Here is a 13926-nt window from a genome sequence, read left to right as displayed (position 1 = left end):
ATGTACTTTTGGTCGAGGGATTGATGCACAATTTGCTGAGCATATCACAGTTCTGTGATAAAGGAAACTCTGTAAGTTTTACTTCTGATAAATGCAATATCATTAATGACAAAACAGGAAGGGTTGTTCTTGAAGGAACTAGAAAAGGGAACACATATATTGTGGATCTCAATTCTGTCCCAAGGAACAACCTTACATGCCTAAGTGCCATTAATGATGATCCTTTATTATGGCATAGACGATTTGGGGACATGCAAGTTTCTCACTCATGGATAAACTTCGCACGAGGAACTTGGTCATAGGGTTACCCTCAGTCAAGTTCCTTGTGCAACATATTTGTGAAGCATGTGTGAGAGGCAAGCAAGTCAGATCCTCTTTCAAAAGCAAAAACATGGTCAGCACCACAAAACCATTGGAACTTATTCACACGGATTTGTGTGGCCCCATGCGTGTTCAAAGTAGAAGTGGAAAGAAATATGTTCTAGTTATAATTGATGATTTTTCTAGATTTACCTGGGTGATTTTTTTGCCTAGCAAGGACGAGACCTTTGATGAATTTGTGTCCTTTGCCAAGAGAGTGCAAAAATCAAGTGGAAATCAAATCATCCACATTCGATCAGATCATGGAACTGAGTTTGAAAATTCAAAATTTGATGACTTTTGCAAAGAGAATGGCATGGATCATAACTTTTCAGCTCCAAGAACCCCTCAACAGAACGAGGTTGTTGAAAGGAAGAACAGGACCTTAGAAGACATGGCAAGAACTATGCTCATAGCTAGTAGACTTTCAAGGAACTTCTGGGCTGAAGCCATAAATACTGCCTGCTATATTATTAATCGAGTTATGATGAGACCAATCATCAATAAAACTCCTTATGAACTGTTTAAGGGCAGAAAACCCAATATTTCTCACTTTAGAGCCTTTGGATGCAGGTGCTTTGTTCATAATAATGGAAAAAGGAACATTGGTAAATTTGATGAAAGAAGTGACGAAGCTGTGTTCCTTGGCTATGCCTCACACAGCAAGGCTTAGTTTACAATAAAAATACTATGTGTGTCGAAGAAAGCATTCATGTGATTTTTGATGAATCTAACATGTTTATGAATGTGCAGGAACAAGACACTAATGATTATGAAATTGGAATGATTAGAAACAGGGAAGAAGATGAAGAAACTTCTAAGCAAGCCAAGGAAAGAGAAGAGGAACCAGTGCAGGAACATCAAGAAAATGCTGAAGTTCCTCATCCTGAATTCCAGGAAGAACAAGAAAATGAAGGAATAGGCAACGAAGAGGATGCGGAAGAAAATGAATCAGAAGTACCTCAAATTGGAGTTCCAGCCAGAGAGTTTCAACCAAAGCCATTCAAATATCAAAACTCTCATCCTACTGATCTCATAATAAGTGACATTGGTAGAGGAACTCAAACCAGATCACAAATGAGGAACTTCTGTGCCTTCCAAGCCTTTTTATCCATAATTGAGCCAAGAAATCATGAAGAGGCTCTTAAAGATGTTGACTGGATAATTGCGATGCAAGATGAACTTAATGAGTTTGAAAGGAACAAGGCCTGACATCTTGAGGAGAAACCCAAGAATAAAAAGGTGATAGGGCTCAAGTGGGTATTCAAAAACAAGCTGGACGAATATGGAACGATCGTGAGGAGCAAGGCTAGAATTGTTGTGAAAGGCTACAATCAGCAAGAAGGTATCGATTTTGAAGAAACTTTTGCTCCTGTTGCTAGACTAGAAGCTGTTAGAATGTTAATTGCTTTTGCTTCTTTTATGGGTTTTAAACTATATCAAATGGATGTTAATTGTGCCTTCTTAAAATGTTTTCTTGAAGAAGATGTTTTTGTGGAACAACCACCTGGTTTTGAAAACTCCCAATTTCCTAATCATGTCTTTAAGCTTGATAAAGCTCTCTATGGGCTGAAGCAAGCACCAAGAGCTTGGTATGAAAGGCTCTCTAAGTTTCTTCTTCAAAATGATTTTAAAAGAGGAAAAGTTGATAAAACCTTGTTTTTAAAATTAGAAGGAACTGACTTATTAGTTGTTCAAATATATGTTGATGATATTATTTTTGGAGCAACTAATGAAAACTTGTGCAAGTACTTTGCTAAACTAATGAGTGGTGAATTTGAGATGAGTATGATGGGAGAACTAAACTTCTTTTTCAGACTTCAAATTAAACAAACGGAAAGAGGAATTGCAATTCACCAACAAAAATATGTCAAGGAACTATTGAAGAAATACAACCTTGATCAAGCAAAGACAAACCATGCTCCTATGGGTACTGGCACAAGATTGGATGAAGATCTACAAGGAACTAGTGTAGATCAAACCAAATATAGAGGTATGATTGGATCTCTTCTTTATCTAACTGCAAGTAGACCTGATATTGCTTTTAGTGTTGGCTTATGTGATAGGTTTCAATCAAATCCTAAGGAGTCGCATCTTACTGCAGTTAAGAGGATTTTAAGATACCTCAAAGGAACTGACAATCTCTGCCTCTTCTATCCTAGAAGTGATACCTTTGACTTAAAAGGTTTTGCAGATGCTGACTATGCAGGAGATTTGGTGAACAGAAAAAGTACTTCAGGAATGATCCAGTTCCTCGGGCCATGTCTAGTTTCTTGGGGTTCCAAGAAACAAAATACAGTGGCCTTATCAACTGCTGAAGCTGAGTATGTTGCTGCTGCAGCTTGTTGTTCTCAAGTTCTTTGGATAAAACAACAATTAAGGGACTATGGTATGAAGTATGATTGCATTCCTATCTATTGTGATAATACTAGTGCCATATGCATTTCAAAAGATCCAGTTCATCATTCTCGTGTGAAACATATTCACATAAGGCATCACTTTCTTGAGGATAATGTGGAAAAAGGCTTGATTAAATTAGATTTTTGTGATACTGAAAATCAAATTGCTGACATTCTTACTAAGCCTTTGAGCAGGGATAAATTTGAAAAGATGCATATGGAACTTGGCATGATATAATTGAATTAAGAAGACCTCAAGTTCCCCCCAAGGTATAAGTCAATCTTGTATGCATAATATGTGTCTTGCACAATATGAATATGTGAAAACATAGTCCTAAGTTGTAGAATGTATGGCATTGCATATGGGATTGTGGCTGTATGTGAAGAAATCAAATTGCTTTAAGCATGTCAATGTTACTTACAAGCTATGTTGATTTGTTCCAAGTTCCTCCGCAATATTTATCTCAAAAAGATTTGTTTTTATCCTTTAAATTAATTAGCTGGTCAGTTAATTAATGTTATCTGTTATAATCTTATCTCAAAATTCTGATTTCGAAATATCATCTAATTTTTCAAATTTTAAATTCTGAATTGTCAAATAATGTTTTTGTTTAAATACCCTAGATCCTTAAACTTCAAATTACATTAATTGAAGTTTTAATTTAGACCAAGGGAGAAGTACTTTTTCATCCTTCTTCAAACGACACTTACCCCATTCAATTAACCTTCTACACACTTCCACCGACCTCCTTTGTCTCTCAAAATTCCTACCCCTATAAAATGAAACCAAACCCTAACCACTGTTCCTCACCACCTTACTCCGTAAAATACACTCTACATTTTACCGATTCATCTCCCTCACCCATGGATATCTCTCCAAAAATACAAACCACACCTCAAAAAGATTCACCCATGGATATCAAATCAGAATCGATCCCAAAAAGCTCGAAAGAGAAATCAAAGAACTTGCCTGCTGATCGAAAGGATTCGAAGAAGAGAAAGCTCGAGGAAGAAGACAAAGGTTATGAGGAACTTGGTGAACAAATTCAGGGGGAAAAATCGAAGTCGGCTGCTGTCAAGAGGCTTGAAGCAAACTCTGACTGATTCATTCCTGATTTCTGCATAAATCTAAAGTGGTGCGAGTTGAGTAAGTACACTGAACTTCTTGAAATATTGGAAAAGCTCAAAATTGGATAAAATTGTTTAGTGAATGTTTTGATAATGTGCTTGCTCATGCTCCATTAAAGGAATTCTGTGCTAATTTTAAAAATGAGAATGGTGTGTGTACTAGCAAAGTTAAAAATCGAAAGATTAGTTTTGATGCTGATGATTTGTGTGCTGTATTTGGGACTCCTAATGAGGGGTTTGATGAGTACTTTAAAGGAGAAACCGAATTGAGTATTGATGATGTACCAATTGGTAAGATTGTTGAATCAATTGGTGGGAAAGCTTCCAAAGTTCGAACTAACCATAACTTATTCTCTCCAATTCAAAAATTGTTGTTTATCTTTGTTCACCGAGCCATTGTCCCAAGAACCCAGCATAGGAATGAGGCAAATCACCTTGATGCTATGTTAATGTATTGCCTTGAAAATAAAATTCAAATCAACTTTCCTTCTCTCATGATTCAGCATCTCATTCACTGTATCACCAACCATTTGAAAGTGGGATATGCAAACTTGCTTATCACCCTCTTTGAAAATTGTGGCATTTCCATGACAAACTATGAAAGCCTCAAGCTGAAAACAAATCACTATGTCCAACCCAAAACCCTTGAAGCTCGAAGCTTGCATGTTGTAAATGGAATTACTCAATTTCTTCCTAAATCACTTCCAAAACCAAAGCTGGATGAAACTGAAAAATTAAATAAAGATGATGAGTTGGAGAAATGGTTGGAGGAAGAAGATGGAAGTGAGGGAATAGGAGAAAAGAAAGAGAAGAAAAAGGATAAGGTAGAGGAGTCGGGAAAGGAGGAGAAGAAGGGCAGTGCTCCAAGTATTAGGCACAAAAAGAGTGTAAGGTTGGCTATAAGGCCAAAATTGAAAAGTGAAAAGGCTGAGTCTCCTTCCTTTGTTGATCTGAGTGAGGAAAGAGTATTTGTTCAGGGGGAACAGGGCTCTGTGATACGATCTTTTCCAGTAGGTGCAGGTTTTGCTGCCTTTAGCTCTCCAAGTTCCTCTCAGGAACTCAAAGAGCTCAAGGACTCGGTGAAGAAAATGTCAGATGCACAGCCAGCACTTCATTTGAGGGTAGAAGCTCTTGAGAAAATGGTGGCAGATCTAGTGCAAGCCTCCAAGGAGCTAACCTCAGTAATACAGCAGAGCACCTCAACTCTCTCTCAAGGGCAGGCTGATTTACTGAAAAAGCTGGAAGATTTGGTCATTGAAGAAGTTCCTGTCAATGATTCAAGAGAAGAACACCAGTCCTCTGGCCCTGAAGCCTAATTATCTTTCTGTTTTATCTATGAAACTTTGCTCTTTGAACTTGGTCTGTATTAAACTTCTTTTTTTTTGCTTCTTTTGGGTCTGTAAACATTAAACAGGGTATTTTCTTTTGTTTTTCTGATGTTTGGAAGAACATCAGTTTGTTTATGTGATGTTGATGTTGCTTGCTAGCTTTAAGACTATTTGCATACTATTTCTGCCTATATGTGCTTTATTCTATGCTTTGGACACAAACCATCCTTGAATGGTGCTGTGTTTAGATACATATGTATGCATTAATTTTGATGAAAGCCAAAAGGGGGAAAGAAAGGAAAACTCAATTGTTGATAAGCTCTCCAACCATCTATGTTGAGGTATATATCTGGTTCCATTCTAGTGCTGTTCATTTTTTTTTTGTTTTATTTTGTTCTCTAAATTTCTGATTTTACCTTCATTACTTTACTAGAGTTTGCTTAGGTTTGTCATTCATCAGAAAGGGGGAATATTGTTGACCCTAAGTTTTGATGATGACTCGAAGGAACCTAAGCTAAATCATAACAGTTTAACTTTCTATATTAGTTGTGCTTGATGACAGGTTCTTAGTGGGACTTAGTTTTATGCTACGAAAGTCTGGAGTAAGAAAGGAGCATAGACCAATGTTTGAAGACATCTAATGCAGATAAGAAGAGTAATGAAGACAATCAAAAGTGGAGTTCCTTGAGTGAGGACTGGAGCTTCAGAGTCGAAGTTTCCTGAAGAATGTTCGAGAAGTTTAATTTATCTTTTATATTTTAGGCTTCTTATGTTCATGTTAAGTACTTTGATATTTATTAGGAGTCAAGTGGATTTTATTTATATGATAAAGATTTTATTTTCCATTCCCTTGGTTGGATATTTATTTTTGAAATATTTTGGAAAATATCTTTTAAAATATCTTTTTCAAATGAAAGATTTTCGGTTTAATCTTTGAAGCTTATCTTTTGGAAAAATCAGTTTTTGAAAAAGGATTTTATACGTGTGTTTTACTTGGTCAAATTCGGTTGAGAAAAATCAGGGAGCAGTAAAACACTTTCAAAGTTTATAGGAGAGGTACGGTTTGCTTGCTGCCCAAGATCCCACTACTTGCACTTCCTATTTTTAAGGAAGTTGTGACTTAGTGGAGGATGAGCAACGACAGAATTAACTTCCTCTCCTCTCTATAAATAGACATGGTTTTCTGTTGAAAAGAACACACTTGAGCATTACAATATTTTCAGTTTTCAAAAGAGGTCATAATCCACTTGAGTCCTTGAGTGTCTTAGTATTTAACATTAGAGTTTTAATCTTGAGTTGTATTGGGTTAGAGTTTGGGTAAACTCTAAAGTGTTATTGCTTTGAGTGAAGCAAGGAGAAAGAGAGAGTTGAGAGTGTTCAACTGGTTGAGGGATCAGTTAAAGGGGACTTGAGTTCGTTGAGGAACTTGAGTTAGAGTCTTAGATTGTAATAGGTTGTTTGCCCTATTATATTTAAGAGTTGAGTTTAAAATCCCTTATGGTCGTGGTTTTTCTTCTTGATTAGGGCCAAGAAGTTTTCCACGTAAAATCTCTCTTTACACTTTAAGTTTTCATTAAGTTTCTTTATATTTCCGCAAAAATTACCCTACTTCCTCTACAATACAATTCACCCCCCTTCTTGTATTGTTCATTCGAGTCAACATTAATAATAATAAAACATCATTAAACGATTAACCAAGGTTTAATGTAGGTTAAGTAATAATGAATTTACATTAGTACCTTTTAATTATTTAAAAAAAAAATTCAAACCCCTCCATATTTCTCTCTCCTAAAATCAATATAATAATGTCAAACTGCAACATTCTTCTCTCTCCTCGCCGTGATCCGCCACCGGAAAACGCACCGACGCCGTCCTCGAAGGTTACAAACCGATCAAAGACATCAACCACAAAATTTGCGATTGCGAAACACAACGAACAATCCAATTCTCACCTCGGAGTTGCACACCCATGATACCCTAGCCCTTTCCCCTTTTCCTCTCCCCATTATTTCTTTCACTTTCTTCCACGCTGCCCCCGCTACCCCAAGTACCACCAGCGATACCCACCTAATTCGCCGCCGTTACAAAGTTGCAAAACTCCATATAAACAACTCATAAAGCCTTTTGAGTGAAAATAATTGACAATCAAACCCCCACAAAACAAGCATGTCATCACCTTCTTCAAACCCTTAACCTTAATTGTTGGGTCCAATGGCTCAAGAAAAACTGTATATTTCTATTTTATCTTACTTTTTTTTTTGTATTATTTTTTTTTTGAAACCAAGCAGCGAATATCATTAAAATAGGTCAATTTCCGCCAAAGTTGTTAGGCTTTGAGGGAAAGGACCGAGAGATACAAATTCATCACAATCCCTAGCATCCCATCTTGCTACATTATGTGCTAGAGTATTAACCGCTCGCTTGACATGAGATAAAGAAAAGGAACTAAAACAGGAAGATAAGCTAATAATGTCATCATAAAGCAAATAAATAGGGGAGAAGCCCACTGATCTATTCTTGATAGCCTTCACCACGTTGATGGCATCACTCTCAAGTTGCATTTTGTCGTAGCCCAACCTTCTTGCCACCAACAAGCCAAATTTACAAGTTGTTGCCTCTGCTATTTCCACCCCCAACCAGCAGGTTTCTGGCGCACAGCTGCAGCAATCACAGCACCATGCTCATCCCTGATCACGATGCCTAGCCCAGATTTTACACCCAAATGAGCATCACAATTGACCTTCACACACCCCTGCCTTAGACGACCCTAAGAGCTAGCAGAAGGACACCCAACAGGAGCAGCTCTAGCCAACACTTTCCCGGCGTACTCATTGCTTTCTCGCACTAGGTTCACCCACCCCTTGCAACCTCTACCGCATTAAAAGAAGCCTGCTCAAAGATAAATTTGTTCCTACAGTGCCATGAGGCCCACGCTAAAGCAGCCATAATAACAAGCTCACCCCTTGAAACATTTTTTGACAGCCATAGAAAACATTCCAGAAAGCTAGAGGTTGGGGCAAGCTGAATCTGAGCACCAAATGGACTAGCAGCCCATATCTCCTTTGCTGCTGTGCACTCAAATGTAGCGTGTACAATATATTCCTCAGGACAATTGCAGACTGAACACGACTTGTCAGTGACTATGTGACGGTAGAACAAGCGTTCTTTAATAGATAGGAACCCTTTGCAAGCTCTCCAAAGGAAATGCTTAAGCTTTGGGGGGCACACCAAAGACCAGATTAGACGCCACACTGCGTCCATATCCACCGTAGCTGCAGAGGTCTGCAACTTTTCACATAACCAGTAACCCGACTTCACATTATACACACCATCCTTTGTTGGCCACCAAAACATTTTATTAGGTGGTAGATTGTTTGACAAAGGGATTTTGTTTGACAAAACTGCTAGTAATGACATTAATATCCCACAAATTGGTGTGGTGGTATATTAAATCAATTACCCTCAAATCAGGGTTACTAGTATCCGTCGGGGTGGGAACTAACGCTGATGTATTACCTGGCATCCACGCATCACACCACACATTGATGTTGCTCCCATTACCGACTCTCCATTTGAGTCCATCAAGAAGCAACTCCTTTGCACCCCACATACTTCTCCATGCATAATTTGGATCATACCCTCGACTTGCTTTCAGAACATCACAATTTTTGAAATACTTTGCTTTTAAAATTGAGTGAATGAGAGTACCCGGATTGTGGTGGAGCCTCCACATTTGTTTTGCAAGTAGGGCCTTGTTGAAACATTTGAGGTCATGGAACCCCAACACCCCAAGAGCCTTTGGTTGGCACAATAATTCCCATCGTTTCCAATGTAATTTACTTGCGGCCTCCATTGATCCCCACCAGAAACGAGCAAGCATAGAGTGTATTTCACCGATAAGGCCATCTGGAAGCTTAAAAATGCTCATCATATACGTCGGTATAGCTTGAGCTACAGCTTTAATTAGCACTTCCTTCCCCGGTCTCGATAAGAGCTTCTCTTTCCAACCTTGCAACTTTTTCCACAATCGTTCCTTCAACCCTGCAAAAATGGCTTTCTTCGATCTTCCTATGATAGTCGGCAAACCCAAATACTTCTCATGTCTTTCAACTTCCCGGACACCCAAAATATCAATAATTTCTTGCCTTCGAATTGGACACACCTTTTTGCTAAAAAATACTTCTGTTTTGCTTAGATTGACATTCTGACCCGATGCTGCCTTGTATTTGCTAATAATATTAGCAATAGTTGAGCATTCTAGCGTAGTAGCTCTAGAAAAAAGTATATTGTCATCAGCAAAAAATAAATGGGATACCCGAGGAGCATATCTGCAAATTCTAGCACCATGAATGAGATTTGCATTTGCCGCCTTAGTAATCAGAGTAGAGAAAGCATCCGCACATAGCAGAAATAAGTATGGAAAAATGGGGTCACCTTGACCTAACCCCCTCGATGGAACCACAGAACCTGTGATACGGCCATTGATCTTGAACGCAAAAGACACACTGTTAATGCAGCACATAACACGGTGAATCCAGTTAGCCGAAAATCCCAGTTTTATCATAACTTGTTCCAGGAACACCCACTCCACACGATTATACGCCTTACTCATGTCCAAATTCAAAGCAATACTACCATACTTCCCTTCCCCGCCTCTCTTCATAGCATGAAAAATTTCAAAAGCTACGATAGCATTATCAGTAATAAGTCTCTGCGGAACAAAAGCGCTCTGATTTTGGGATATGATGTCACCCTAAAAAATTTTCAACTTATTTGCCAGCACTTTTGAGACAACTTTATAGATGACATTGCAGCAACTAATAGGTCTAAATTCCTAAATCAATTTTGGATCATTACATTTCGGAATTAGAACAATGCATGTATTATTAATCCCTGCAATATCAACCTCTCCCGTCCACCAATTCTGAACATAAGCAATTATCTCAAACCCTACAATATGCCAAAATTTCTGAAAAAATAAAGCATGCATACCATCGGGGCCTGTAGCCTTATTCGGGTGCATTTGAAACAAAGCTTCTTTCACCTCTTCACCTGTGGGCTCCGAATCCAGAATACAGTTCATTTCAGATGTAACCACTGGTTCGAGTCCCTCCATTGCTCCTTGAAACCTAGTAGGCGAGCTAGTGGCAATAAATATTTTTTGGTTACCCATTTCCTTAATTTTGTTATTAATAACCTTAATTTTTGTGGGGTTTGAATGTAATATATTGCTTCAATGCTTGAACGGCCTGGATTCATCTAGAGGTTTCTCGACCTCGGGAATGGCAGATTTCTTCTTGGACTCGATTTCTTGGACTGAGATTGAAGCTTCGTGTTCATGGAAGTCTTCGAAACATTTCAGGTGGGTAAAATCGAGAATTTGGGGGTTTGATTCTCGGGTCAAGTTTTGAAATCGATTGATTGTTGGAGATTGGTGAATTGAGAAGTTAGGGTTGTCGCCATTAATGTTGGAAGGAGGAAAGAGAAGGAAGAAAATTAGAAGGAAGGGAGAGGGGGTAATTAAATGGGGGTAGTTGTGTCTTTTTGCAGTTTAATAATTAAACTTGGTTAAGAAATTAAATTAAAAAATTGTCTAACTTAAGTTACCATTTTCTTAGTAATAGTAATTAATGGTTACCATTGATAATTAAAAGTTCAGACTTTACCATCGAGAAAAAATAAAAGTTTGTGGTTACCAAAGAGAATTTCCCAAATATAAATGATATTTAAAATGGAACTTTGTATAAACAAAGTGATTTAATTAAGTATTTGAATTTTTATTTGGTGCATCATTTTATAATAATATATAAATATTCTCGTAAAAAAAATAATATATAAATATTACTATTATAGGGCCCATTTTAAAATTAAAACAGGGCCTCCAAAATAGTTGAGACGACCCTGAATATAATGTAAAGAACATATAATTTAGACCTAAAAACATAATGATCAAATTCAAAGAACATATTCATTCCAATGAAAAAATGAATATGGATCGAAAAACTGATAAAAGAACATTCATTATAATTTGAAGAACATCATCTTTAACCTCAAAAAATAACACAAATTTAGAAAAAAAAAATAAAAACACCAGAATTAATTGAATTTAAATTCCTTTAACAATGATCAATGACCAAATTTAATAATCTAAAAAATGTCATCATCAACAACACCAAAATAATTAAATTTAAATAAAAAATTACCTTTTCATTTGGTTACAAGTTCCTCAATTTCACCTCCATTCTCAAAAACATCATATACATGAGCAATATTATTAGCAAATCTAGATCATAAGCGTTATTAGGAGGAAGCTATAATTCAATTTCTCTCTCTAAATATTCAATTTCTCTATCTAAAACATTCTCTCTGTTTTTCAATTTTTTATAGAGTCCTAAAAAAAATTAAATATGAACAATTATGGGTATTATAATTTGGAAGCTATAAATATGGAAAAAGGAATAACAAAACCCTTCAATTATAAAATGTAAATTAGTTTATGACATTTTCCCTTTTTTTAACTAATGAAAATGGAGTTTTGAATAAATATTCTTGTGTTCTTTATGAATGTATGTAATGTTCTTTTTGGCTTTACTTAAAGGAATTTGAATTGAATAATTTTGCCCGAGTTCTTTATAAGTACTGTAATATTTATTCCGGGTCTACCATGCGCATGATACACCCGAGTGTACTATGTAAATTTCATTCAACACTCATGCATTGTGTGTGGTTTAATGTAGGCATAATCATATTATCTATTAACTTGTGCGGAATATAATTTAACCAGAATCGTGCTATCTTCATTCCCTGTTTTTTTAATACCTGCAACAATTTGACTTTTACACTATTTATTTACTTCACTTTGACCAACATTGATGATTTATTGCTAAAGAAAAATATAGTCATGTAGGATCTTGTTAGATATGTCTGATCAATTTATACTATTTTATATCAAATGTTTATAATTTTACATATTAATAATTAAATATATTAGTTATTGAAATAGTGCATCGGCAAGCGTGAAAAGAAAAGTGTTGAAAGTATAAAAAACAGTTTAATTATTAACTTGAGACGTGTGGTCCACTCTAGATAATACTTCCTTTTTTTTTATCACGGTGTTTGGTATTTTACTATATTCAAACACACTTCTTTAATCGTTTTTTATGATTTATACGTTGAAAAATATCTAGGATGTGTTTGGCAAAATATAGTTGTGAAGGCAATTGTTAGCTAGCCGTGGTAATAGCGTATGTAGCTGTGTAGGTAACTGTTAGCTATCAACAAGTTGTTAGCTGTTGTGAAGATATATAATTAAGGTATGAGTGTTCGATAAAGTAGCGGTTTGACTAGCTGTTACATATACAAATTAATATTTTTTTCCTAAAATTATAGATTAAATTTTCAACAACTACCTCTAATCTTCAAAAGCTAATATTTCTAATTTTTGATAAAAACTACCTCCACCACTAAACACTACTCCATTCATTATAGTGCCAAACACTCAATTTTTTTTTATTAAGTAGTCATTTGACTTGATCAAACCACTAAAAGCTACTCAACAGCTACCGTCAAATACACCCATAGTCATGTAGGATCTTGTTAGATTTGTAACAAAATACACTTGCTGATACTCACTAATTTCATGATTTTTAAACAATCTGATAAAAATACGACATAAATCAGATGAATGTAAATCAGTATCAACAAGAATTCTATAATTTCGCTGACCTTTTGGGAGATGATGTGGTGGGTCCAGGGTTTGTCGCGGTTAGGGTCCCGGTGTTTTCCGAGGAGACGGTTTTTTCTAGGAAGATGACGAACAGATGGGTTTTAGGAAGGGGCGGTGACCGGTGAGGCTAAAAGCGAGTAAGAAAATTTGACGTGACCAGTGAGAGTTAGGGCGAGTGAGAGAAGAAGAGAGAAGAAGAGGGAAGAAGAGCGGCGTTTAAGATGAAATAGCAAAATGAATAAGGCGAGCAGGGAAACGAGGGTAGGGGTAGTATTATTCATTTGCAGCGGTTAAAATGAAACACCCCTGCAAATTAATATTTTTGATTTAAAAGAAGGGGTTATTTCTTAAAACCGCTGCTAATAAATATTGTGTATATGTAAAAGTCACTTTAATTTGCAGCGATTTGTCTAAAATCAGCAAATTAATAGCAGCAAATAAATTTTTTTCTTGTAGTGTCTATTAATATCAACTTCTTTTTTATTACTTTTACTACAATAGAACTTAATATATTTAAGTTATAAAATGTGCATTGGCAAATATGAAAACCCCAACGTTGCAATTAAAAAAACAGAGAAAGTAGATTAGCTCTATATTCTTGCTATGCATGCTTTAGATATTTATTTATTTATTAATATACACCAACCATTGTTAAGTAAATATTAAAGGTATTTTAGTTGGATACCATTACCTTCTCATTCTTCCACTGCTCAATACATTCCCATAACATGCCCTTATTCCTTCTGTCCCTGTATAGTTTCTCTTTTTTTTTCCTCACTATCTTTTCTTATGCCTTCATTATTCTCTTAACTTTTCCTCTTTATGTGCATTCGTTTTATTTTTTCTTTACTAGCTTTTATATGTGGCTCCATGGGTCATTCGGTTAGTGTTATATATATGGGTTATTCTGTTAGGATTGTAGGGGTTCCATAGTTATTAATAATATATGGGTTACTCTCTCAATGTTGCAGGGATTACTTTATTA

The 13926-nt window shown here is 36.2% G+C and overlaps 1 protein-coding gene across 1 annotated transcript; it reads right to left on the bottom strand.

Moving 5' to 3' along the window:
- Positions 1-8065: 8065 nt before the first annotated feature.
- On the bottom strand, positions 8066-8569 carry LOC145603987 (uncharacterized). The gene has a single exon (XM_081659948.1). It carries the CDS (start codon positions 8567-8569, stop codon positions 8066-8068), a length of 504 nt encoding a protein of 167 aa, XP_081516074.1.
- Positions 8570-13926: the final 5357 nt, after the last annotated feature.

This window comes from Chenopodium album, chromosome 22, assembly GCF_948465745.1.
Source record: "Chenopodium album chromosome 22, dcCheAlbu1.1, whole genome shotgun sequence".
Taxonomy (NCBI): Eukaryota; Viridiplantae; Streptophyta; class Magnoliopsida; order Caryophyllales; family Amaranthaceae; genus Chenopodium; species Chenopodium album.
The sequence above is the reverse complement of the archived record's forward strand: the minus strand, read 5'-3'. Positions and strand labels throughout refer to the sequence as shown.

Bases quoted from the DNA above. Each gene is read 5' to 3' on its own strand.
- LOC145603987 (XM_081659948.1), bottom strand. From the start codon at position 8,569: ATGTTTTGGTGGCCAACAAAGGATGGTGTGTATAATGTGAAGTCGGGT.